The sequence below is a fragment of the Chelmon rostratus genome, chromosome 6 (assembly GCF_017976325.1).
Source record: "Chelmon rostratus isolate fCheRos1 chromosome 6, fCheRos1.pri, whole genome shotgun sequence".
In the NCBI taxonomy this organism is placed as follows: domain Eukaryota; kingdom Metazoa; phylum Chordata; class Actinopteri; order Chaetodontiformes; family Chaetodontidae; genus Chelmon; species Chelmon rostratus.
Window position 1 is genome coordinate 22,687,160 of NC_055663.1, and position 27,951 is coordinate 22,715,110.

The following is a 27,951-nucleotide window of genomic DNA, read 5'->3' on the forward strand; positions in this document are numbered from 1 at the left end:
CTGCTAATCCTGAATATAAGTATAGGTTTTACTCTGGCTAAATTATTTCTTTAAACGCAGTAGTTGAAAATGTAGTAATTCGTATCGCATAAAAATAACAATATTAAACAGTGACTTTATACAGTTGTCAACATTGTCAAATTGGATAGCCTCTAGTAGTTCCGCTAGCAAACCATTTGTACAGTCAGTTACCATGGTAACAAGCCACACGATATAACGCTTCGTTCATATCATCAGCGCTGAGTAACGTTAGCCAATTAGGACTTGTTCTATTCTGTGCATCGTCGGTGTGATCTGTGTACTAATGAAACATGCTTTGACAAGACCAGGTGCTAAATAACGTTATTGAGGACGTTCTGGTGTAAGGTATGGTCAAAGAAATTCGGCTATATGTAGCTTAGTTAGCCTTTACTGAAATGCTTGTGTTAGCATAACTGCTGTGTTTTCACCGTCCACATAACGCTACGTTAAGGTAGTTAAGTAGTAAACGTTATACGCATTTGCTCCCTATATGTGCACTTTATTATCGCGCCGTACCTCGCTTGATATTTCTGTGAGGAGCACTACTTGTGGTACTTTCTGAAATCTTACATTAAACAACATCGCAGTGTTCTCAGCACGGTTCTGTACGTTTCTAATCCGCTTTGTACGTCTTATTTTTAGGGATGGGGGAGCTGCCCGTGGTGATCCTCCAGCACCAGATGAGTTGCAGGTAGTGACGGTGCAAAAGCAATGTTTTGCTGCCGTGTACAATGAAGAAGATATTCAGCTTTACAAAGAAAAAGAAACACCCGTCCGGTACTCCTGACAATGGGAGTGTGCTTTCTGTTGGCTATGAACTAAAAGACAAGGACCTCGGGAAGGTTCACAAGGCTGCCTCAGTGGGTGATTTGGCAAAGTTGAAGCAGCTTGCTAAAAAGAATGATATCAATCAACTTGACAAGGAGAACAGGTAATTGGTATTAAAGTTACATCCATGAAACTATTTTTCTTTGCTGGAATCATTGCTGTCCATACCATAGTAATACAGTTTATGTAAGTGATCGTGTGATTATACTCTTGTCTGTATCACCTTGACTAATAGTACTCAGATATAGTTACAGGATTTATTTGCTTGACACCTTAGTTGATTTGGGGAGAAAAAAGCTGACAGATGAAGGCAGCTGTCAAGATGGATTTGATTAATTGTAGCACTTTTGAAATGGCAAAGAACTTTTCAAAAATATGATTGCAATGCCACTAATGTGGCTGCTCTGGGGATATATTGAGTAAAGATTGCAGTAAGGAATATTTTCTGTATAGTAGACCTGGGTTGTGGTAAAACTACATCCAATACTATAACAGCAAACTGCCAGCTCTTTTAAGCACCAACCAAAATGTACATGACACCCCATTGTTTCTTTTCTACTTATGTTTCAAAGTAGGATCTAGTTACCATTTACAATTAGTGTGTGTCAGAAGTAACAGAGTGGACTGCATGGAGAATGCAAGGCAATTTACATAATTGTTTGTAACAGAGAAAAAACAGCAGTTGAACTTGTCAGAATCAGTGAAATGTTGTTACCCAATATTTATCAAACCATTTCAAACGTAAAGCCATACACATTCTAAAACAAGCTTTATGTAATTACGTATTTGCATTGGAACTGAAATTTCATACGGATACCTACCACAAAATTATTTTTTGAAACAAATTCAGTTTTTGGAACTATTAATGGAATATTTTTGTGTGATATTATTATTTAATGTGCTCATTGTAAGTCACTTAAGACAAAAGCATCTATCAAATTAATGTAATGTAGTGATGGTGATCTTGATTAAAGAAGTAACCTTTCATGGAATAGCTGTGTTCCAGTCATCATTGATATGTAGTATGTCAGGCTCTGCAATGGAGTAATGTAACTTTGAAACAACAAGTTGGATGGAGAAACAAGCAAAGTAAGGCCCAGGTTAAAAATACCTGCAAAAATCCTTGTAAAGGTCACATAATAATGGGAGTGTTTTAGTGAGAACAAGAATGCTTGCATTTGACAGACTGTCTCCTTTATTTTTGCAGAACTGCACTCCATATTGCCTGCGCCAATGGACACGTTGAGGTGGTGCAGTTCCTTCTCGAGAGTAAAGCCAAGCTTAACCTATGCGACAATCAAAATAGATCCGCCTTAATGAAGGTAATCCTGAATGATGAGATAGATTGATTCTTCATTTAATGTTAACAATATTGAGAGGATCATAGTCAACTACTTTTCTCATACATTGTTTCAAGCCTGGTTCAGACCTCCACGTTCATGTCACTTCTCCACTTTATCAGGCAGTGCAGTGCCAGCATGAGCGATGTGTGAGCATACTGCTGGAGAATCATGCTGAGCCCAACCTGGTGGACATCAATGGCAATACAGCCCTACATTTAACTGCAAACATTCCATCCATTTCAACCGCTGTCTTGCTGCTGGAGCATGAGGCTGACATCAATGCACAAAATAAGGTGATTCTGTCTTTTTTTTCTCCCACAGGACTTTTTCTCAGCCTTAGGCCAAACATCAGGACCATCATCGGTTAATACCTAGTATCATGTTACCAGATGTATTTGAATAGTGAGTAGATCCAGCTAAGATGCAAGCAGTTGGACAATATTTATCATACCACGGTTTCTTAACTGAAAATATTAACTGTTATCATGCCATCACAGTTCATATTATCATAACAATCGTCATTGTGATAACCAATAAAGGCCATTAGTGGAGGGTCTTGTAATGTTTACTGTTTTTTTAATGGTATGGTGAACAGGTGCCAAAGTAGAGTAGCGCCATCGTGGATATTTTTAGCACATGTGCTATTCTTTTATGAAAAGTCCAAATGTTTGCCATGAGATGTGTTGTTCTTATTTTGTGTCTGGATAAATCTTTCAGTGATGTGTGACAGTGGGCTACAATAAAAATCTGTCCAGTGAATCAAGTTGTTTGTCATCTTACTTTTAGGAGTCATTCACACCCTTAACTGTGGCAGTCCGTGAGGACCACATCGAGATGGCTGAGTTTCTCCTTAAGGAGGGTGCTGATGTGAATTTAATGGATCAAGATCAAAGGTCAGCACTAAACAATGTCACAATTGTAATTCTTGTGTAATATTCTTAGTGTTGCTGAATTCATTGTTTTCATTGGTCACGTTGCTGTCATTGATTTTACCCGCAGGTCCCCTTTAATGATAGCAGCTGGGAATGGACAAATTGGTATGTTGCGTCTGCTGTTGCGGTTTGATGCAGATATCAGACTAAAAGATCGCAATGGATGGTCAGCAGATGACCACGCAGTGATGAATGGGCATCATCCGTAAGCTGTGCTTCTTTTCTTTACACTTATGTTCCTAGAATGTCATATCCCCTGTAATTTATGCAGTTGTGGTGTGTGAGTATAGCACAGTACTGAAATAAACTAAGCAACCAAAGCCAGCAAATGGGTAAATTAATTTCCTTCGTTAGAATCAATTTTTGATTTGTTTATTCTTCCTTTTTACTTTTAGTTCCCTGTACATTTCACAGCACATTTGCACACCTGAAAGTGTAGAAGCAAGCCTATGACAATACCACATTTTCGGTGTCTTGACTCTCTTGTAGTTGTTCCCTCCTGATCATTGAGCACAGTACCCAGAGAAACGATGGGCAAACCTTGTCACATCAAGGTCCGAGTAAAAAGAAGAAAAGAATGCTTTTGGGCAGTCCCTCCCAGGATGTAGAAGCAAGCTTCTCTTTGGGAGGACCAGCTGCTGACAAAGATGGTATGAGTTACGTTTTTATCACATAACAGTGAATGAAAAAGGTACAAGTACATTATTGTGTGGATTCATTATTGACTTTGATTATTTCATTTATTCCTCATGCATTACCTCTTGACTGGATCTAGAGCATGGAGCAAATGAAGCAGGGGGAGGTATTACATTGCATAGATGAGCTTTGTTAGTGAAATTATACAAATGCTGCCCATTTCTTGCCAGTAAAGATTAGCAATTACTAAGGATGGATACTCAACCTACTCTTGTTTTAGGAGTGTTGTAATGCTTTGTGCTCTCAGGATCTCGTGATTTAGTATAAATCATATAGTTCAAATGAACCTTTCTGAAATTGATTGATTGAAATGAGTTTTAATCGTCTGAAAGCAAGTATCTCTGCTTTGTTGCAGATTTTGACGACAATTCTCAGTCGGAGTCACTAAGTCGGTGAGCACAATTACGTTCTCGTGATTTACAACTTACTATTACAGTTGACCTCCAGTCTCAAACCCTTCTTTTCCCACCTCAGGGTTTCAAAAAGTGCTGCAGATGAATGGCCTTCATCAGAAGATGATGATGAATCAGTTTTAAATGAAAAGGTTGGTGTTCTTTTTTGTCCTTGTGAAGTGTGTTTCAGCTAAATGTTGTCTGGCCTTCATTAGATATGCTTTCTTTCAGAAACCACAGAAGGTAAACCTGAGGAAAATTATTTCATCTAAAAGGGGAGAAGGTACTGAGATTTTTTAACCTTATTCACTTACTGTCCCCTCCATAGTTTGTTGTTTTTGTTAGTAATCTTTTATCCTTGCCTGCCTTTAGCTTCTGTACTGCCTGACAGATCCTTGAGTGGTACAGAATCTGAGCCAGAGAGTGAGAATAGAGTCCAGATAATCCCATCCATCCCAAAGGCTTTACCATTCAACAAAACTCCACTATGCCCAGTAGAACCCGCTCCCATTTCCTTCCTGTCCAAAGCACCCCAGATGACCTCTACCCCTCTTCCAAGCTACAGAAAGGTAAAATATTTGTGTTGAGGCTTTGCCACTTGCATTGCTATGACATTTTCTTTCCTATTTTTCTCCCAAATGCTTAAAACGAGCAGACAGTGCAGCTGAGCAGCCTTCAAGTAGTAAAGCAAGATCAGACTCAGAGGGAAGCTCAGAAGCTGAAGACTCTGAGGAGGAAGTTGGAGAAGAAGAAGAAGAAGAGGAGGAGGAAGAAGAAGATGATGACGATGATGATGAAGATGAGGAGGATGACGAAGAGGAGGAGGATGATGATGAAGATGATGAAGAGGAAAGTGAAGAGGACTGTGAGGATGAAGATGAAGAAGAGAATGAACGTGAGGAGGAGAATGATGATAACTGTGTGGCGACTGTTGAGACCAACAACACTGAATTTGAAGATGTGCAAAAACCCTCTGTTACTGGTACCCTTGCGATTATTGACAGTACTCATGCTGAAAACATACCTGGCACTGACTTCTCTCACAAAAGTGAAACTAGTCCTGGTGTTGTATGTGAGAATGTGGATGCCTCAGAGAAAGATGCCAAAACAGAGACTCCAAAAAATGATATTGATTATCCACCTGGAACAACAAGTTATGCAATACCAGTGACATTAGATGTAGAGGATGATTGTGTCGTTTCAGCCGTGAGAGTAGAATCAAAATTTTCTGATGAAGATGACAGCCTTGGGAAGGAATGCATATGGTCATCAGACCAAAACAGAATTTCTGACATGGGTTCAGCAGGAGGGCCCACAACATCCAGGTATAACACAGAAACTGAGGTTAAAGAGGAAGAGTTTGAAAAAGAAATGGATCAGGATGATGATGATGATGATGATGATGATGATGATTCCTGGAGCAATAAACAAAACAGTGCTGATACAGTGTGGAATGACAGTGATGATGAAGAAAATAGTCAAACAGGGGGATTTGGTCGCAACACAGTCCTTGCTAATCGAAGAAATGTGGTGCCTGTGGATGGAAAAGAAAATAAAGGCTCTGATGCTGAAGATGATGCTGAATCAAACAAAGAAGCTTTGAAAGAAGAGAAACGCAGATCCTCATGGGGCTCCTCATTAGAGGACAGTGACACAGACCTACCCAAAGAAGATGAGGTCAACAAGGAGAAGCTTGATCAGAAAAGTAATGTTCAAGCATCAGATTTACAACCAGAAGCAGCAACACTGCAATCAAAAAACACATTTCCTCAACCAAGTGAAGACCACCCAGATGCCTCATGGGATTCTTCGTCACCAGAGGTACCATCTCCAAAATGTGTCTCACCTCAGCCAGTGATAGAAGAACCTGTGTCCTCGTTGGGATTATGTTCAAGAAGCACTCCTCAGTCCAAAAACAAACCAGCAAAAGCAACAGTAGATGAATCAGAGTGGGATTCTTCTTCTGAAAATAATGACCAAAATGATAACGGGTCCATCACTAAAGGTGAAGTGCTGCCGTCAGTTTCTACAACAAATATTGTAACAAAAAAACTGTATGGAGAGCAGCATCATTCTGGTAGCTCGTGCGAAGAACGAGATAATATTGAGAAAGTGTCAAATGACTCCTCCCCTGCAGTGTCACCAGTACCTGAAGATGAAAAAATAACCACAAACAAATTACTAGAAAACAATGATATTGAATCAGTTGGTCAGTCATCACAAATGGCAGGAAAATTTGACTCAGAGAATGTCAAAAGTGATGATAGTAGTTGGGATGACGAAGATGAGAGTGATAAGTCAGAAAAGCAGAGGACAACAGCAGAAGATAACGTCTCAGAGACCCGTTCTACCCCAACCAGTTCACTGTCACCAAAGTCAAGGCCCACAAGTGCAATAGACAAGAAGTTAGAGGAAGAGGTTGAAGTAGATGATGCTGTGGGAGATAGAGACAAAGACAATCAATCTACTATTGATGTAAATGATGAGTCTCCAGTGGAGATCACGCTGGAGGAGGAAAAATTGGTTGGTGGTAAGAAATACAATCCCAGCAAGGACGATGATACAAGCGAGGACTCTGACAGCAAGGACCAAAAGCTGCAGTACGATTTTGCCAGTGCCACAGTTAAAGTGTCTGATGTGGGAAATGATTCTGATATCATTCTTGACGGATGCCTGTGTGGATCCAACAAGATAGACAATGATCATGAGGCCAGGTTAACTGCATATGTTCCACTAGAAAACAGAGCCACCGTCGTTCCCCAAACAAGAGTGCTATCAGGTGACCTCAATGAAGAACCAATAAGGGAAAATATTTATTCAAGCCCTACCACTAAAGATGAGGTCACTGCTGGTCAGCACCATGACTCGGATGGGAGCATGTCTGAAGAAATGTTACCTCAGACTGATATTGATGATGTTGATCTAGACTCACCTGATGAAGCAGAGAGCATAGGCACGAGAAATCAAGAGCTCAGAAACATTCAAGTGCCTGTCATTCAGGTAAAAGAGGAGTACAACAGGTAGATAGTAGTTGTAGTGTAGCAGTTTCTGAAATGTAGTGTTGTTCCCAGTTTGCTTAGTGTTTTTCCGTTCATTGGAGATGTGTTGTGGACACATGCACTAGTAGAAATGGGTTTTAAAGTACATCATTATGAGTGAATGTTTCTTTCTTTTTAAACAGAAAGAAGATTCCACTGGGGATGAGGATGATGATGACAAAGAGGAGGAGAGAGATGATGATGATGAGGAGGAGGAGGAAGAAGAGGAGGAAGGAGACATCTCAGATGAAAATGATCAACCTGAAGAGAGTGGAGAGTCCCTCAATGCCACCTTGCCTGCTCCTGAGAAAGAAGTCTCTAAAGATAAGAAAAGAGGTAAAGAGCAAATCAGTTTAAAATAGATGTTATCAATAACACTGCAGACACGATGATACAGCATAATTTGCAATATTTCAACCTCAATATGTAGTATCTAAAGGCAGTCTATTCTCTAATTTGCAATAACGGCACTGTCCTGTCAATGCCATTAGTTACTGTCGCTAGTTGTACATGTCAGGTTTGTCCACTCAAATGGAAGCAGACTGAAAAGGACACTCATCAGCCCCTCTGTCTTTACTGTTTTTCTATATAACAAGACAGATCATTTATAGGGAACACATCACACAGTTGTTTGATTTGTGCTTCTAATAGCCAAAAAGCAATACGATATTCTTATTTTATGTTATTTAACTGGCAAAGCCCTCAGAATTTGCATTTACTGCCAGTCAATATAGAGGGACTGGGGCATAACTCAAGGGCAAAGTACCTGGATGTTCCTGCTCACATCTTGTCCCTTTCTCTCCAGGTACTTGTACACTTAACACTGATACTAATACTAGTATACAAATACATTCTGCAGAAATAGTGGGTAGTTTAACCAGATAATGGGGTTTGTGATTCAGCATTTCTAACTAGATGTAAACCAGCTGGCCACCTTGCTCCTTGATGTTGCTTGATTTGATAACATTCTGGCTAAGTGGGGGAAATTATACCATACCGTTAGTACTATCTTTTTAACTGAATCAGCTTTAGTGAGTGTGTTATTGTAAATGTGGTCATACAGTAAGGAAAAGCAGGGAAATCAAAATTTGAATACATAAAGATGCATTCAGAATTGTTTTGATTTAAATTGTTGCATCATGAATTGAAAACAAATCAAATTGTAAGATTTCTTCTGCAACTTCTCCCCCTGTTCAAGACCTCTTCTATCATTTTGAAACTTCCATTAATTTTCAGTTATATCAGTATAATTAATCTACATCTTTTGAAACAGACTTCCTTTCTGAGCTGGGTCTGGAGAAGGGAGAGGAAGAGTCAGATTCTTGGGACTCTGAGGTAAAGTAAAGACACATTTGGGAATACGTTATAGGATTAGATATTTGATATCCAGATTCTCACAGATTTATTTTTCTCTTTCAGTCTCACTCTGAAAACACTAATATCCCACATCAAGAGAAACAAAGCTTGCATACTCAGGATCAAGAACAGATATCCACTGCTCAAGAAGAGATTAAAGAAAGTAGGTCTATTCTAGATATTACTTGTCTTTTTCTTTTCTTTTTTTTTTTAGCAATCAAATCATTCCAGGCACCATTTCATGCTACAGGAACAATGTGACCTTATTTAATTAGAATCACTGAAAACTGTACTTTGGTGTATTAATGCATGTAATAATTTTGTGTATGAGTAATGTTTCAAGCTTTCAGTTTTCAGTCTAAATATGGTATAGAATTTGCATTGTAGTATAATTTCCATCAGTCAAAGCAGCCTTTCCAACAATATGTTGCATTTCTTTTGTAGATTTGTTTTATATTCCCTCTTTTTTAAGAGGGGAAGGAGGCAATAGGATGGCAGTGCTAGAGCCTCGAAGGAGTGTAGGCATGCCGAGAGGCAGCCAGGGAGAGGGTATGAATGTCTTGACTAATAGGTCTGAGAAACAGCATGTTAACCATAACAGAGGCCTGACCATCAACTCATGATCACCACAAGATAATGCATGCAGCATACACTACTCCATCCTGTCTGCTACTTTTGAACCTCTTTTCCACAAAATTGGGACTTAAAGGGCCACAACTTCTTAGCTTGCTTGGTGTCAGCAGATTTTACCTCAGGTAATATTGGTAAGTGAGTACGTCACTTATCAGCTTTCTTGGCTGATGCTGAACTTGTGTCCCCGTAAAACAAGAATGGGGAATCTGAATGCTTGTCTGATGCCTAACCATGTATCTTCATGCTAACTGACCATGAGCACATTTGCATGGGAATGCTTTTTACAATGTTCTGGCAAACTCATCCAGCTTCACCAGAATATTGTTTTGTTTTTTACAAAAGAAGTTAATTGTGTTGTCTCAAACATGACAGACATATCTTGTCTCTTGCAGTTGGAAACAACAATAATGATGATAATGGAGGCGAACATGTTGATAAAGATGATATACAGAAGGAGGTATGTTCAGCATCTAAATCCCATAGAAGGTCAAATAAGTTGTGAGCCGTTGGAATCGAATAACAGTATCTTTCCTTCCTACTAGACTGAGAGGGCAAAATGGGAACCACTTAGTGTTTTGAGCAAACTTGAAGGAGTTAAAGACAGAAAGACAGGTAAATAGAATAATCTGGAGAATCATGGTTCCTGTGTGTCTAAAATGTAAGAATGTATTTGTTTGTATTTAACTTAGTCCTTTGTTTCTCTTTGACAGACTTGATGGAAGAGCTTGGTCTGGGTGATGTTGATGATCTTGAAGGTAAGATGAAATAATAAAATCTCCACTTTCTTTTAGTATTTTTGAGTCTATTTTGGTAAGCTTTTCCTTTATGTGATCACAAGACAGTTGTTGATGATCATCTAGGGCTTCAGTCTGCCCCTAAACGCAATGCACGTGCATTTTTTCAGGGTCGCTGCTGATAAATTGCCTGATATCTACAGAGTAACACTCAGTAAACAAGTTTTTAAAGCTTTTGATTGAAGTGATATACATGCATGCCACACTGACTATAATACTACTGTATGTTTCTGTCATCACACTTCATAAAGCTCAAAAAGCAGGTCAGTAAACATAAACTAGCTGCATTGATAAGGTGAACTTTGTAAACTGGTAGCTGTAGTTCTTCCTCTGAGAAGTCAGTTTGATAGAGTGCAATAGTGTTATAGTCTATCCCACATCTTTTCCATTGTCATGCAAGCATAGTGGTTTAGTGGTTACGCCAACGTGAACTGTCATCCTGCCCTCAGTGATGTCAATGTCTTATTTTGTTAATTGACCTACAGCTTCTTGTGTTAATAACAGATGCATCAGACTGGGACTCAGCCAGTACTACCAGTAAGAGAACCCTGCCTGGCCGCAGAATGGCCTCCCCTGGACTTGAAGAGTTTCCAGAATGCTCTAATCCATCGGTTAAAGAGCAGGATGAAGACATTGCTCCAGCAGCACCCCTTACACCTCAGAGGAGCATCAATTCCAACAAGAGACTGCCAAGCACACCCCCTCAGCCCGTGCCCCATCCACAACCTCGAGCAAGGAAGGTAGTGCTTCAGAAACCAGAGAGTGAAGAAGGTAAAGCATATTCAGCCCTTCCATGATTTTTTTCAATATATGTATACACCATTGAAACAAAGGACATGATTGCAGCATTTTTTTTTTCTTTCTGCAATCCAGAATCAGATTGGGAACCAGACAATGTGACGTCTTCTTCCAATACAGCCAAAATTGACACTCAGCTACAAAACATAGCTGAGCTTCAGGCAGTGGTTCGACCAGGTCAGACTCACTGGTCTTTTAAATATTCCGTCAGACATTTGTGTGCCCTATGCTCTTGATAAGAACTCTCTGTCTCCTTAGGTTCCCCTGAGCTCTCACCAATGGCAAGAGACACTAAAAGTAATGTAGAATCTGACAAGCAGCAACAAAAGGTGAGAAATCATCACAATATACCATGTCTACGACAGTCTTAACTTGCCTATGTATTTAAGTGCCCTGTTTTGTTTGGTTTTGTTTTTGTCCCGGACACATCATCCTCACCCATGCTTTTTCAGTTACAGGGTAATTAAAATACATTATTAAGTCATATCTATTGGTAAATATGTGCATATTTTAAATTGGAGTAATTGAAAAGACTATCCAAATTTAATTACATGATCGACTTTGTGACATTACAGTATTAGGTTTTGGGGATCCCTTTGACCCATGTCTAGTGAAACAGATATGAAAATGCAGTATTTTGGAACCGCAAGAACAGAGACTTGCGCTTTGGTTGTTTTGGCTAGTTGTAAATGGCTAGGTATGTCCCTCCCACATAACAGTATTGTAAATTTCTTTTTTTTAATATTTTCTATAATTAAAATGTAATTTGCTAATATTTGAAGGTGTGGTTTGAGAATGCAATGTTGAAATGCTTCCATATTTATTTGAAAATAGTGTATTTTAAGTCCAAACTTGGTTTTTGCATTTTTGTCTTGTCTGTTTTGTGTTTTTCCTTGTCCACCCATGCCATCAAGGAGAAAGATGATGCAGTAGATGCATGTGAGTTAGATCTAAATAACCCATGCTCATCTGGCTATATGGGCTCTGACTTTGGTGAAAAGGATAATGACTTTAGAGATCAGCACAGTCCTGAAGAAAGAGGTGAAGCAGGTGATGATGCTCCGTGGGAGAAGCGTTATGAGAAGCTCTGGGTAGAGGTGGAAAAAAGGGAGGTAAAATCCACCTACAGGAATGTTGCTGGTGAATTAAAGGAGAAGTTTGGAGAACTGCTTAGATCAAGATGTCCTGCAAAAGAAGTCCAAGAAAAAGAGCAGGCCGAATATGCTTCTGCAGAAGAAGAGTCAAGTGATGAGGAAGAAGGGGAAGTCATTGTGCGCCCCACGGCCAGAGCGAGGAGTATTGTCCTTCTCACCATACCTGAGCAGAGGGAGTCTGGACTGGAAGACTCTGTAACAGAATCAACTGACAAGTCCGTTTGTGAGGACAGGATGCAGGTCTGTGAGCATCCAGTTAGTGAGAGTAGCATGTGTCGAGAGCCGGATCTACTCACCGATGAGGAGTGCAGATCTCCTTCACCACAAGTCACCACAGCTCAGAGAGACGGCAACATAGATCATGTTACCACAGCTTTTACTAATGATCGCACCATACCCGTGTCAGATGTTGACACATTCCTAAACAATAAGGCCGAACTTGGGCCATTCCAGAAACCACATCTGGACCATACCTTGAAGAACAACACTGCTAATCCAGACGAAGCTGAGAAGAACCATGCAAGTTCAGAAGAGGTTCCTGAGGAATTCACCAAGTGTCGCCCCCCCTCACTAAGCAGATGTTCAACATCTGTCCCAGGTGTTTCTGATGAGAAGCTGGAAGAGGACATGGAAAGGTTTAAACTTGAGGTAGGGATGCTGAAGGTTGTCTTCCTGGATTTGGAGAAAGAAAAGGCCGAACTCCAGAAAGAGGTAGAGGATGGCCGCCCCTCCCATAGTCGCCTAGATCGCTTCTCTTTCTCTCCATTTCATCCATGTACTTCATTTCTTTTAATCAGCTGTTTCAGAGGGCCCAAACTGGCCACCACCTTATTCTTTGTTGGATGTTCATTTTCCATGTCTTAATATTTATTTTCTTTAGGTCTGACTTCAAGTACTAAAGTTGATCTTGCATGTTTCTCCTTACATTTTTGTGCCTTTTAACTAACCGTCAAGACATGTAGAAGTGAATGTCTTGAAGGTCATTTGCACCACGGAATGTTTGGTACTGACTTGCAGTTAAAAAATATTGGCTGTTTAGTCAGGAGTGCAGTCAAGAATACCAAACAAAGTTTATTCTAGTGTGTTCTTCAGTAGTGACTTGTCCTTCACCATGCATGGACTTTGCATGTATCTTTACATTGAATAGCTTCTGTTGTATAAACTCTTTCTTTTTAGGTAATGTGGTGTGAAGATTGTCCAAATAATAGCCTTCTTTGCCCTCAAAAGAAGTGCAGTTGTGATGATGTGGCAATTGCTTGATGTTTTTGTTTTTCTTTTAATGCATGCTGTGCTTAAGTAAGTCTTTATACATACAGGTATTTCTCAGGCATATCTCCATGGGATGAATATATGTTTTGTTTTTTGACCAGCCTTTGGAGCATTTGGAAGAAAGCATAGAAGGAAATATTCATTTTGCTACATTGCTACAGTTGAATTCATGGAGAGAACAACTAATGTCTGTAACAGTCAGTGAGATGGTGATATAAATAACATACAGTATGAATTACTGTGTTGAGCTCACATGGAATTAGTGAGGAACCTTTGAATTCTACTGTTTTTAGATTCTAATTTTAGTTTTGGGAAAATCTCTAGCAGACCGCTGTCTCTATTTTTGGAGGTTCACCATTCATATTAGACTGTCCAAAATTGATGAGATTTCTCTCAGTTCAGGTATTTAGAATGCCAGCAAGCATTGCGATGCATGGAAGTGTGCATCCTTGTAATTAACCGAAAATGCAATGTCAAATAGAGTAACCACACTAAGGTGTTAGGTCTCCGAAGGGAGGGGTGACACTAAATTATGTATGACAAAGTGTACAAGTCCCTGCTCCAAATTGCATCTTAAAAGGCTGGTCCCTCCCAACCTGTTTCATTTAGGAATTGTCTCTCAAGCGCAGTTATCAAATATTTGTCTCTTGTCTTTTCAGGTTGGTAAAGAGACGACAAACACTGCAGTGGAGATGCAGAAGTCCAGTACCTCCTGGGATACTGGTGGAATGGCATTGGAAGCAGTGGGGGCTGAGAAACCTGAGACCAGGTTAGGATGCCTGTCAAGTGAAGTTGGAGCAATTCAGCAGGAACAGCAGCCTGTGGCCACCAAGAGGTACGCCTTATTTTGCTTTTGTATGTTTTTTAGGCCCTGACACGTACCATTAGCAAACCAGCTATTGATTTTATAATTTCAGAACAACACATTCACAGTCCTCCTCTAAATTTAGATGCTAGCTTAGAAGATTTATAAGAAAATATTTTATTTTGGCTTGCATGTGTGCGTGCGTGCGTGTATGTGTAGTTGTCCTCTAAATAATTTTAGAACAATCTTTTTGCTCAGTGTTCTTTCGCTAAATTTATTTTTTAATGACACAGTCTAGACTTTTAAACTCTTTCTTAGATTTAATTTAAAGAAGTCTTTCTACTGCATTACCTCTAAGGGCCCCAAAATGTACAGTAGATGTCGCAACTCATTGACTGTCAGGTTTATTGCTCTCCATAGCACCAACGGGGCACCAGTGCAATTGCATCTCCCACTCCAGCAGACCTACAATAGCAACAAACAAGAGGGGCAAGCTGTAGAGGAGAACTTACAGCTGGAGCTGGTCAGAGGGGCCCGGCGCAGCAGAGCCCCTCAGACCAACACCCATGTTAATGGAGATCCTCTCTCAGTGTTTGACGATAGCACTTTAAGTGAAGTGTCGGACGATGAAGGAAGGTATATATGCAGTATGCCACTTTTTTCACCTCTCTGTCACTAACCCATAAGGTGTGTTCAGACTGAATGTAAAGTGAATTATACAGGCAGTAATTGTGTTCAAGGTCAGTGGAAAGAAACAAGTGGATATAAACAGTTACAGATTTTCCCTAAAAAGAACAAATGAAGGACTCTATGCAAGTGAAAAATGTGAAAAATATGTCAAATTGAAAAAAATCTTGCTTATCTGAAACCTGAAGTGCTTTACTTCATGGGCATATAGAGAGAAAAGAAAAAAGAGAGAAACAGGATAAACATTGGAGTAACTACTGGTTGGTACGTTCATGTTTGTGCATTGGTCATTTGTGATGGATAAACACGGACTTCTAACACTCCAGCGGTCGGCTTTGTCTGAATCAACAAAAATGGCAATTCAATTTGTATTCAGTCTAAACAAACCTTTACAATATTGGTGGTGGGTGGTGATTAGGATGCAATTTTCCTTTATCTCAATTATTTTTCTCCCTACATAGTTGCATGACTAACCACAGATTTTCCAAAAATGAAATAGTATACTGCATTATACCATTACACTTCCAACAACTCTGCAGCGTAGCTCATAGTTTGAGAACAGATTCTGAAGTTTCCCAAATAACCTGTTTTCCTTCCCTTTGTTTGTTGGCCTCAGGTTGTCAACCAATAGACAGCAGAAAAACGAGGTAAAACACCAATTCTGTTAGTAACTAAAGTGTGAATGCAGAGTAAGGAACGAGAAACTGAATGATAATAAGACCACATTTTTTCCATACTCAGAACCCTGAAGAAATGGAAATGGCAGAAGACTTTGATGAACTCACTCAGTCATCGGACACAGCTACAGATGACATCGACTCTCCCACTTCAGGCTATCGCCATGCATCCCTCCTCATTCAGAAGCTGGACTCAGCCACTTTGGGTAGTTGGTTCTTTAAATTTGCAAAATGCATGTACATTATCTCAAATTTGAAGCAATCTCTGGCGTATGACCATTAAGTGTTTAGACTCCCTTATGGACTCTCCGTGTATGTCCCACAGACTCAAGAAGCATGGTGAAGCTGCAGAACATTTTCCATGAATATGAGCGCTCCATTCAGAAGGCAAGGAGTCGCCATGGTTACCTGGCAGACAAAGTGAGCCAGCTTGAAATGGAGAGGGTGGAGTTGAAGAGCTCTCTGGAGGAAGTTAAAGATGTTAAATCTGGCTTGGAACGCAACCAGCTGGAATTGCAGACTGAAGTCACAAACCTCAAGTGAGAACTATTTCCTTTTACGAAAGTACTCTGTAGTCTCTTTACATGGGCTCAGTCTCTTGTATCATATTCCTGTGCATCATATCTTACGTGACTGCCTATTTTATGGGTCTTTTTTTGTTTGTTTTTTAGTTTTTTGTCATTTGAAATTTCTGTCTGACATTTGACATAGATTTCAGCTGAAACAGGAGCAGGAAAATCGCCGCAACACCACCATGATGTACAACACCACTAGAGATAAGCTGAGGAGGACAGAAGAGCAGCAACAGTTAGAGGTTCAGGAGAGACAGAAGGTGGAGCTCACCCTCAGGAATATGGAGCTAGAGATGAGAACACTGGTTAACAACATGAAACAGGTACACCCTCTTAAACATCTTGTGTCCGAAGTATGCAATTCCAAAGTATGCTGTTTTTGTTTGTTTGTTTTGTTCTCCAGTTGTTGTTTTGTTGTACATGTGATTGTTACATTAGTGGGTTAAATGTCACTCCCCCAGCTTGAAGAGGACCACAGTGAGACCCAGAGACTGCTGGCTCAGGAGCGCAGTGCTCGGACGCTGCAGGAGAATCTGCTCAACAGCCATCTCCGTAAGCAGCAAGAGATTGAGGACGAGAACAAGAGAAACATAAGCAGAAGCAATGAGGTAATCCTCAGGGTGGTATCCATCAATTTAGAATGTATTTGTTTGGTTTTGGTTTAGACTCTAACAGTACATTGAAGTTGTGTTTCTTCATATGTGGAATTGTAAAGTTAGAGTGGTACAGTATGGTGTTACCAAAAGACTACTATTAGTATTACTATACTACATTAGATTACTATTTGTATATACAACATTGTGGGAATAAATAGTACATTTTGAAATTCAATCAGTAAAAAAAGCTGTCTTCTTGAGGCAGTCTTAACATTTTTTTTTCTGTTATTCGTAGGCCTTGTCTCAGCTCACTGAGGCCAGTGACAGGGAGAGGGAGTTGCTCCAGCAGACTGCTACCTTACAGGAGCAGCTGACCATCCTGAAAACAGACCTCGAGCATTTGCAGGCCAACAGCAGTCTCAAGGAGAGCCACCTTTTGGAGGAGAACGAGGCCCTCAAGGAACAGCTCGAAGATGCTCGGCGAGATCTCAAACTCAACAGTGAAGCCCTGACCCAAACCGTCTTCAACTGCAATAACCAGGTGACCGCTCTGAAGTCTGAGTTGTCTATAACAACAACCCGCCTGGAAAATGAGCGGCAGACTCGTGAAACAGTGGAGACAGAGGTCGAGTCCACTCGTACCCGCCTGGCTGGAGCCGTGAAGGAGGCAGAGCTTTGCCTGGCAGCTCAAACAGAAACAGAGAGAGCTCTGCTCCGGGAGAAAGAGGAACACCAGCGTCTTAAAGATAGACTCACAGGTTAGTAGTGATAGGAGTTGATGGACAACTCTAAGCACAAAATTGAAATAACACTCATTTTGTAAAACACTCCCTCACCCTCAGACACATTCCATGCTTGGAGACTTATCAAACAGTTACACCAGCTTGTAAGCTAAAGTGCAGCTTATGTGTAATTCATAAAATGCATTTCTTTCCTTGATCCAGCTACCGCTGTTGGCATAAATTTTCCATAATTTCGGATACAACTTCTCAGAACCAGTGTCACTCTTTACCCTAAGAGACCCTGAGGGGCTGATGTACAAGTTACTCTGGGTCAGTTACACCCACTGGTGTGGTCTTCAATGGCTGCCATGGATTGTATTGTTTTTTGCATCGTTTTGTACTGCAGTCGTGTTTGCTTCACTGGGAGGTTGTTTTGTAACTCCTAATGTATTTACTTCAACAGGTGAAACTGCAAGTCAGCGTGAGGCGGTCAGCAGCCTGTCCCAGAAGCTGTCCAAGGCGGAGGCTCGTGCAAACAGCATGGAGAACGAGGTTCATCGGGTCACACTGCAGCTGACGGAGAAAGCTTTACTGCTGGAGGTCCTACAGCGGGAAAAGGACCAGGCAGGTGTACGTGTCAAGGAGCTAGAAACTACTCTGCAGGCCGAGAGGGAGCTGGTCAGCCGTGCTGGAGCACGCCAAGAGGCCACACAGGAGCGGCTAGCCCAAGCCCAGAGTGAGGGCATGTTACTTCGGCAACAGCTGGAGGAGGCCCAGAACAAAGGTGTCGCAAAGGAGCGTGCTGTGACAGACGCCCAAGAGCGCTTCAGTGACATCTTGTCCAAGCTGCGCTCTGACTGTGAAGAGAGGGTACAGCTAGTGGACGAGAGAAATAAGGAGCTCGCCAGTAAGGCTGCTGATCTCCGAGATCAGATCTACAAGTTGGAGGAAGAGAAGAACGAAAGAGAGGTAAGATTAGAACTCTGCAGGGTAAGAGGATTACCTATCCGCTTCCTCCAGACCCACTTTGAGCCTTTCTCCCACACGCTGGTTAAGCATCTCCCTTCATATCTAATCAGACTCTGCTTTCTTTGTATTCCGTCTGAGCAGACTAGTCTGAGGCAGCTGCAGCAGGAGCTAGCTGACTCACTCAAAAAGCTGTCAATGAGTGAAGCTTCTCTGGAGGTCAACACACGCTATCGCAATGACCTGGAGGAAGAGAAGGCTCGGCTCCTCAAAGACTTGGACAGGCTCAAAGGAAAGGTAACAGCAGGAAACAGTGCCACCTTGTGGCAGCATATTCTCACCACATCGCTGATGCCAGCTGTGTTAATGATTATGTAGCAATCACTGTACTGAAATTAGATGATTAACTGTTATTACTTTTAGTTGGTAGAGCAAAACTGACAGGTTAGTCCACTGTTAACATTGCTGATGAGGTGTATGCTTTGTCTCTGTCGTGTAGCTGGAGGAAAGCGAAGACCAGTATGTGCAGGCTGAGAGACGTGTTAACAGTCTAAAGAGCATGCTGGAAGAAAGGGAAAAGGAACTCACCACAGCTGCTCAGAAACTCCAGGAGGCGCTGTCCGCCTCAGCAGCATCTGATACCACCATCAAACAGCTGGAGGAAGCTGTGCAGCAGTATGTACAAACACATGATGTCCAAACACACACACATACATACAAAAATACAAAACATACAAAAATTAATCATGAAAGATAAAGCAAAAAAGCCTAACTCTATAACATGTAATTATATACTCAACATCATGTATTAAAAGGATTGTCTAGATATGTTTCGATATATATAATATGAATGTCTGTGATGCAGAGTGTCAATGTAATGTCACATTAGGCTAGAGATAGAGAACGCCAGGCTGGAAGCTGCTGCAAAGCAACAGTCCAACAAAATTGATGCACTTCAGAAAGGAGCTCAGGAAGCTGCCATGGTGAGTTATTTGCCAGCACACACACAGTTTACACAGGAACCATGTCTACTTTTGTGTGAAAAAGCGCAGTACAATATGTCAATATTGATTCGTCTTTTGTGATATTAAATAGCTGATTTACTTTATGAAGTTATTATATTTTAAGGTATCCGATCTTTTTCCAGCTATCTGACTGCTCACCTGGAGGAGGGGTTGGTATTGTGGATGTAGGCTTAGTTTCTCTGTGTGGTTTTACCTCTTTTTCCTCAAAAAATCCTCTTTATTTACAAAAACATCATACAGTGTATTTACAAAATGAAATGCTCTGGGGCTTTGTGGGGTTTTTGCACAAGCTTCTAGACCAGGAATTCAAACTCATGGAGAAAGCAATAGCTTTGTGCCGGTTTGGGATTTTCTTGGTGATGTCAAAATGTGTTTTTTCTCTTAAGCCTGATCTTGGTATGTGGGGTTTTATTCCTTTTTCTGTTAAGCTGCATGATGCATGTTACTTCATTTAGGCTAAAGTGTTCTTTCCACTGTCTAAAATGATAGAAGAGCAGCAACGCCAACAAAAAACATCTTTCATTTTAATTTTACACTGCTTTTCTTATTTCTGTAGGTCAGAGGTCATTTGGAGGACTTGGTTACAAACCTCCAAAGCAGTAAGATGACTTTGGAAGACCAACTCAGTAGAGAGGTCGGTGGCATATTTTGTCGACAAAAACCTACAGCTGTGATTTCCATTTTTAACTCTCTCTTTTTTCTAGGCTTTGTATCTTTAAGTCACCTGAGGCCAGTGTGAGCGGGGACTTTCTGAATTTTGGGGTAGCCAGCAAAATGAGAAAAGCAGCAGAAGTAGCCAAAATTTCCCCTGGTTTTTACACATTTATGTGACACCAAGGCAATTGAAATACTAGGCAATTTTGAATTCAACAATTGTGGAGCAGTGCAGTGGGCAAGAATAAGAATAAGTAAACAGTTTCTCTTTATTGAAAATAACAACCAAGTGCACGTTTTATTCATTTCAGACTTTCTCTCACTGAGACATTTAGTCAACAACATGTTCTATAAATTAGTTTCTCACAGATAAGATGAACATTTGGCTGTTTAGTTGACTGTCTAGCGTGTGATCAGTGTAACAAAGCTGACAGTAACTTCTGTTTTGTATTAAGTTGTCACTTCTTTATGCATTATGATAATTAAATTTCTTGCCTTTGTCTTTGTCTTCCTTAGGTCCAGAAACAAAGCATGCTGTCTCACACAGCCCAGGACTCTCAGGCCTTGTGGGAGGAGGAGCTGAAGAGCCGCTCTAAGTTAGGACTGCGCCTGGCAGAGCTTGAAAAGGAAAAAGGAGAACTGAACACCCAGGTGATCATAGTGAAGCATTCACACGCTGACTAATGTTATATAAAGTATATGATGAATTAAGTCACCAATCCCTCCTGTAAAGAATCTCAAGGGTTATTGGCCCGTTCTTGTGTTCCAGATGGAAATAGAAAAGAAGAAAGCCAAGAAAATTGCGGAGCAGAAGAAGTCAATAGATTCCCGGCTGGATCAAGAGATGAAGAGAAACACAGAGCTTCAAAAAGAAATGTACAGGTGACTCCCTAACCTCCACCCCGCGCCCTCCTCACCTATGGCAGTACCCCCTCCTGCTATTTAGACACAACTAGGATCCAGTAGAGCGCAGCCTTTCCTGGCTTACGTGGCTGTGGTGTGCCGATATGTGTATCTGGTGTAAGGGTGTATTTTTTTGAGTTTTTTTACCTCAACTCCTCTTCATGCATGATAAGTCCCTGCAGTTCTTGTGTTTTCTTATTTTTTAACTTGCAGGATATGTATGAATAATATCACTGTTTGGATATAGTATAAATATAATAATAGTTAACTTGCATATCATTAATCAAGTTGTGATATAGACTCTGTTTATGATAATGTCATGTTTATTAGGTCAGTATTTAATTTTCAGTTTGTCAGCTGCTATTCAGGTCTGTATTAGATTCTCACTTTGTGTGTGAAAATTGTATTATTTGTTAATGTGTACAATTTGTGCATATATGTTTAAGGTTGCGCACTTTATTAAAGACTGCAAAGAAGAAACTGCGGGATCAGGACACAGGTGGAGTTGAATTTAGCTCTCCTATGAGCAGTCTGCGGATGGACCATGGCAGACACAGCCAGGCTGAGGGTGCTGTTGGACGAATGAAAGATAAGGTTTGCTGATACAGCACTGCAAACTTTACTCCTACTACTAGGAGTAAAGTTTGAAATTTTCTCTTCAGCAACCCATTGACTCCCTTAGAAGTAGGGTTACACCTCAGCTTTTAGAACATGGTTCAGACATTTCCTCTGTCTTTCTTACTTTAACAGTTGGACGATCTGCAGGTGCAGCTGGAGAAGGAAGTGTCCCGTCGCAGCCAGTTAGAGAAGGTGAACGGGGATCTTAAGGATCAGCTGGCCTCCCTGAAGAGCTTGAGCCGCAGTAATGACCAGCTGGAGAGGAGTAAGAGGCAGTTGGAGGAGGAGGTGCTGGACCTGAGACGCCGAATGGAGGCTTCTCAGATGGAGCAGAGCCAAGTGGAGCAATACCGCCGTGACACAGAGGACAGGGCCCGGCAGGAGATACAACAGAAACTAGAGCAGGTCAACCTCTTCCTGCAGGTAAAAATTCTTTTGGATGAACAGAACGAAGCTGAACACACATTACTGAGCAAATCTTTGATTTCACAGCATCCTTGTAAGCAACTGTTGCAGAGAGCAAAAGGAAACAAAAATATTAAAGAAGCAAGAAACAATAAGACAAGATAAAACTATAATAATAATTTACTGAATAGATTAATTGGTCTGCAAAGTTGCATTGGTGACTGTGCACGTGTCTGTTAAAGCATTACTAAGCCTTATTTCATATGATTGTGTTTATCTGTCACTTTAGACCCAGGCAGCATCCCAAGAAGCACTGGATCAGATTAAAGCAGCCAATGAGGCCAACCTGCGCTCCCAGCTGGAACAAAAGATCCGGGAGATGGAGGGGGAACTGGGCCGGGCCCGCAACACCCAGCAGGACAGCCTCAACCAAAGAGACTCCACACGCACAGAGCTAGAACGATACCGCCAACTCTACACAGAGGAGCTGCGCCTCCGCAAGTCTCTGGCTGCCAAACTAGAGAGGTGAGACCAGCTTGGTCTTCACAGTTTAGTGCTGGGTTTTATAGAGCAGATCAGTCTTTCAATACCTTATTTCTAGGGTGTTACCAGACATCACTGACGGTGACAAACCTGTATTGTATCAATGATTAACCCTTTGCTGTGTTTTCCCCACAGGGCCAATAGTCGGCTCGCAGAAGCCAATTCCAAGTTGCTCAACGAGCGCAGCAGATCTCTGATCACCAGCAGCATCGCAAATGGAAGCCTTGGAGGGCCCTCGCTGGACGTGGGTTCATTGGGTTCACCAGCACACTATGGGGCCACGCTGGGGCCCCTTAACAGGAGCCTCGGTCTGGGACTCTCCCTCCTCAGCCCTGTGACTGAGGGACAGAACAGCAGGGTTGAGGACTACCTAGCCAAGGTCTGTACACTCATTCACTCATGGACATTACAGAGGAATAGTCTTTATGTAGACAAGTTAATTTACTTTGGTCCATTTTCATTTCCACAACATCATGGTTGTCAGCATTGTTGTTGTGTAACTGGTGTTTTGTTCAAAGATTCTGCTCTTTATGCACACGTTAGTGTGTTTTTACATTGTTGCTTGGGGACAAACATACTCAAAAGAAAGGCAGTTATAAATATTGATCTAATGGATTTCTAAATTCGCATAACATCTATTTTCCCTCTACAAGAACACCTTCAAAACTGAATTTACTACTTCTCCCTATTTTTTTTTCTCTTTTCTTTCTCCTGCACAGTGTTTCTTTGCCTTTGCTTCTTCTGTCTGTAGTATTTATGGTAGTGGGACTTCTAACCTGTCTTCTATTTCTCACTCTTTTAGCTTCTAGCTCAAAAGTCTGTCTCTCATCTCTCTTCTCTTCAGCCAGACTCATAACCAGGTGTGTAGATGTGCATAGCTTAGTGTCTGATTGGCTGCTGTTCTTTTCACCCTGCTGGTGCGCCTACATTTATGGCTCTGTTCACACACAAATCTATGATGTTTCGGGGTCCGCACAGTGGAAAAAAAACAGAGTGCAGATTTATACACGGCAAATTCTAGAAAATGTAAACATTTCTGAGCTACTTTCTCAATTCTGCCTTCAGAGGGAAATATCAAGTCAGTTGTCTTGAATTGGAAATGAACGTGAAAGCTGCAACTGTCTTAAATTTCGATTACAGTGGTCCACTTCATTGCAGAGTTTTTTCCTGGTTCATCTTTCAGGAATCACCTCCTGAAGGGATTCAAACAGTTGGTATCATAACTGAAAACAACAAATTGGTTTAATGGAAAAGCCCACAAAAATAAGTCAAGGTTGCAAAAGATGTAAATGAAAACCCAAGAAGAAGAATTTCTCTGATGAGAAATATGTGCAGGGACCCTGTGTTTTGCGTTGTGTTTTTATACAAACCTTCTTCCTTGATTCTCTGCTTTGAGTTGACTTTCTTCATGCTCTTCAGTTGACAGAGTCACATGACGTGGCTCTTTAAGAGTCGTATGAATTTTGGTCATTTGTTTATCCTAAAGCCGATTTAGCAGGTAGGTTAAACACCTTGCTTCACTCTCATGTACGAATTTGATTTGAAAAAAAAAAACAAGTTTATTTAATCATGCACCCCTTCATTACCTAGCATTACCTTACCGTTACCCTTACCATTACCGAGATCCAATTAATGATCAGTCACAATACAGCATTGTCTGATTTATGAAAACATAGTTGAGCAGTGCAACACACAAGGCATAGAATAGTGTATTGGAGAGGCATGACAAGCTTGCATACACAACTCACGTGCATATTACCAACATACCAACCGTGCCACAGAACCTTTAGAAGTTGAACATATTTTGGTTCCTTTAGCATTGTGTCTTACGTTATACCTATGTCAAAGACAATGTGAAAAGAAATGCTGATTGGAAGAAAGCCTGATAAAACTACAAAATAGATATCTCACTTTTCTTTTTATGACTTTAAACAGATTAATCTAACTTACATACAGAAGTTAAGCTAAGCAGGAGCTTTAACTTCATTTGAACTCAGGAAACTATGTAATGATCTATTGTGAGATATAAGAGGTACTCTAGCAGTACCAACCAGACGTTTTCATGTCTCTAAATTTGTGTATATATCACATATGTATATAATGTTAATGGTAGAGGTAAAACATTAAATATCTTGTCTTTGGACTGTTTTCAGTTGAGTATATGTCAAAAAGGATCAGCAGATCATCACATTCTATTTTATGTTTTACACAGCGTTCCAACTTTTTTTTGAATCAGGGTTGTACATATAATACTGGAATAATTACAGTTTGCAGAGAAATACCATTTTCCCTAATATATTGCACACAGATGTTAATGTTTCCAACGTAAGATTCATTCAGATATTCACCAAAAAACGTTTATCATTAGTTTAAATGCATCTTGTCGTTTGGGGAGAAATCTGACATTCGCTGACCATATTGTCTCAGCTTTTGCTGCTGGTTTTAAAAGGCAACATCATATAGCCTGCAGAAACTCTACACTAAAGCAGAGCTTGCATGCTTGCGTGCATGTCCTGCTGTGTTTCACAAAATAGTCCTGAATTTCTTGCAGTGTTTCTTTCCACTATTCAAGAATTTGTGAATAATATGTGTTGCCATTCACCATAGTATTGTGCTTGGTGGTGATGTATCATCTTTGTTTTTTAAATTGTATAAATATTTATTTTTGAGGCTGTGTTTTTTTCAGTTTATGTTAGCTGATATTTGCCATCAAAACATTAGGATTCAAATATAACTGCAACTTTCCCCTTTTTTTTCCAGATGCAGAGTGAGTTGGATAGAAACATATCAAAGGAATTAAACAATGGTGAGTGCACTGACACTGGAAAGATGCCATAAATCTTATTGTGTTATAACAGATTTGATGAAGTAGATGCTAGTAGTATCTAACTTAGTTGCCGCTCAGTGATGGTAACTGTGGCGTCTTCTCTCTGGTCCTCAGCCACAGCAGAGCTGGACGTTTCTTCAGCCCGTATGTCACCGGTGGGCTCAGCCTCCAGGGTGGAGCTGGACCCCGTCAGCAGGGCTACGCAGCAGTACTTGGAGGTATTAAAGAAGAACAACATGATCTGAACACACATCACAGCTGCTTGCAGTCAAACGTTGTATTTCAGCCATTAAAAAACTTGAAAGCAACATTATGCAAGAATTGATATTTTTTGCAGTTTGCTGCCCCTACTGTTTCTGAGTGGAATTCACTTCTTTACCACTGTCATAAATATGGACAGCTGTACATGTGCATTTGTTCTGATTTCAACACTTATGATCAAGAACTACCACCAGCATTCCTGCTGGGTTTGCAGCAGCTGCAGTTAGTGGCATTTAGCCATTACTGTAGCAACAAGTAAAGCTATTTGTCCAGCAGGAAACTCCATGCAGAGCAGCCAGAGGACATCAGAGGGAAAACCAGAAACATTTTTCTCCATAAACTATGGTCCAGTTTCATCAAAATAGGTGATCGTAGGTGGTGTGTGACTTAGTGCCGTAAAGCACTGCGTACTTCTTGTTAGAGATTGTACCTGCTCAACCCAAGTTAGCGAAGAGTGGGGATGACAAAATGATTTTGAAGCGGTGGTTTTAAGGTAAAACAGTTGCATAATGTTGCTTTTAATACTGCACCAACAATAAGCCGCCGCCCACTCATACGTATAACACCAAAAATCCAACTTATGTACGTATTTACTCTCCCTTCTTTTATGAAAGAAGCAAACATAATGCACATTGCACTTAACCACTCAGGAGCAAAGGGCATGAGTCATATATATATATTGCATCATTGATGGGTACTATTAGAGAGAACCTCAAAAGTATTTGTTCCTTCTTATTAATTCTGTTCAATCTGTAACAGTTTTGTTCCTATTAGCACAGTGTATATATATATATATATACAGAGTCGTGGTTTGGATTTTTATTTGTGAATATTGGTGTTGCTAAATTTGAATTTATAAGTATTTGATGTACAATATGCATCATTAATAATTTTGCCAAGATGTTACATTTGGTACGTGCCATCAAATGGTGCAATATCTGTCTTGGTCTTAGACTCATCGGAGTATTTTGTTTGTGATTATTTTATTTATTCTTTTTTTATGAATGAACATGATATACTTGAAAAAGACGAGCTGGAATACTCTCTGGCTATCGAAACAGGGTGACCACATATGTACAACTGTCATTTCAGCTTTTGCTTGGTTCGGTTTTAGGGCCACCGAAAGTGAAACATGCTTTTTTTGTTTGTTTTTCTTTTTTTTTTCTCCACTATTAATAAATACTTTAACAGAATCCATATAGGAAAACACTTACGACGCCTGTACATTACAGAAGACTCTAAAGTTGTAAATAAAACTCTAGAAAACCCTGGACTGGAGTGAATTATTGATGTCTGGAAACAACAGACTCAACACAATGACCAGGTTGTACCAGCTTTGGGTTAACTCATCATTCAGTTTGTGTGTAAATTCCACTATTTTAAAATAGTTCTCCAGTTTAAATTGTTTTTGGGCATATTTAGTGATGTGTGAACCTCTTAGCTGAACAGCTGGTGCAACCAAGATGACTTCTGTGGTTTGGTTGTGAAAAATGTTGTCAATGCGTCTGTAAATGTGACGGATATGACTTTCATCTGTCCTTATAACACGTGTCCAAATGTGGATTTGCTCTGACAAAAATTGTAAAATAATAAATAATAACTATAAATGGCATAGAAAAGAAACTTGCATAAAATTGAAGCATGACCTGAAATAGGAAACGTTACACCTTATTTTCATACTGATCCTCGCTTGCCCAAAGCATCATAACGGCAAAGACAGGTGCCTCTAACTTGCACTTAGCTTATATACAAATATGCATTTACAGTACTAAAATATGAAGTACATTCACTGTAACAAAAAACCTTCAAATCTCCAATAGATTCGCAGTATCTGACAGAATAGTAGAACGGGTGATGAACAGCACATGCAGGAAAATTACACATCTGTACAGTTTTGGCTTATTAAATTCAGTTGAGCTGTTGACAGGTTTGTGGCTGAGGAGTGTATATTTAGTACTGACCTCTTACACTGGAATCACTCCTCATTCTGCCGTTATACTGTGCACAACTCGCTTTAGATTGCAGGTAGCTTGTATTCAAGATAAAAATGCAGCTTTCCATCAGTATTTCATGCACAGCCATTTTTAACCCAGCCCTCATTAGCTATGTTTTGATGTACTTCACTTTACTCCCCCTCCTCTCGCGCTCCCAAACACATGAAACTTGATGGTATGCGCTGGTTTAGAAACCATTCCCCTCACTTATTAAAATGAGACAATGTGTTTATGATTGCCCCCCTCTGCTGTGTCTCTCTTCCCTTTGATCCGTCCTCTCTGCGTCAGCCTCAAATGTTAGATATTCAAATCTGGTTACATTTATTTTTGTTTCCTTTACAGCAGATGGGCACATCTGACAGACTGACTATTAGGTGTTATTATTTCCCCTTTTTTCAACAGACGGCACATCATACACTACACGTAAACCTTGTTTTGATTG

At 40.4% G+C, this 27,951-nt stretch overlaps 1 protein-coding gene across 7 annotated transcripts; it reads left to right on the forward strand.

The window, feature by feature from the left end:
* Positions 1-695: 695 nt before the first annotated feature.
* On the forward strand, positions 696-26,741 carry si:ch211-272n13.3 (ankyrin repeat domain-containing protein 26). 7 transcript variants are annotated; one of them, XM_041939181.1, is made up of 43 exons: positions 696-952; positions 2,057-2,171; positions 2,312-2,485; positions 2,979-3,085; positions 3,192-3,329; positions 3,614-3,774; positions 4,176-4,212; positions 4,295-4,364; positions 4,444-4,495; positions 4,585-4,781; positions 7,394-7,586; positions 8,524-8,585; positions 8,670-8,769; positions 9,051-9,155; positions 9,632-9,696; positions 9,782-9,851; positions 9,950-9,994; positions 10,285-10,296; positions 10,538-10,804; positions 10,907-11,008; positions 11,090-11,160; positions 13,914-14,089; positions 14,480-14,695; positions 15,363-15,393; positions 15,488-15,629; positions 15,749-15,962; positions 16,135-16,318; positions 16,457-16,603; positions 16,887-17,349; positions 17,777-18,282; positions 18,424-18,576; positions 18,779-18,954; positions 19,169-19,262; positions 19,427-19,468; positions 19,861-19,938; positions 20,475-20,609; positions 20,728-20,840; positions 21,308-21,455; positions 21,612-21,902; positions 22,174-22,409; positions 22,563-22,806; positions 25,188-25,233; positions 25,369-26,741. In XM_041939181.1, the coding sequence occupies exons 1-43, from the start codon at positions 753-755 to the stop codon at positions 25,497-25,499; spliced, it is 6,309 nt and encodes a 2,102-aa protein (XP_041795115.1). In that variant the 5' UTR covers positions 696-752; the 3' UTR covers positions 25,500-26,741. The 7 variants fall into 7 exon arrangements, with proteins under 7 accessions (XP_041795115.1, XP_041795118.1, XP_041795117.1 ...); XM_041939184.1 differs by having other exon boundaries at positions 21,627-21,902; XM_041939183.1 differs by having other exon boundaries at positions 19,427-19,453.
* The last annotated feature ends 1,210 nt before the right edge of the window (positions 26,742-27,951 follow it).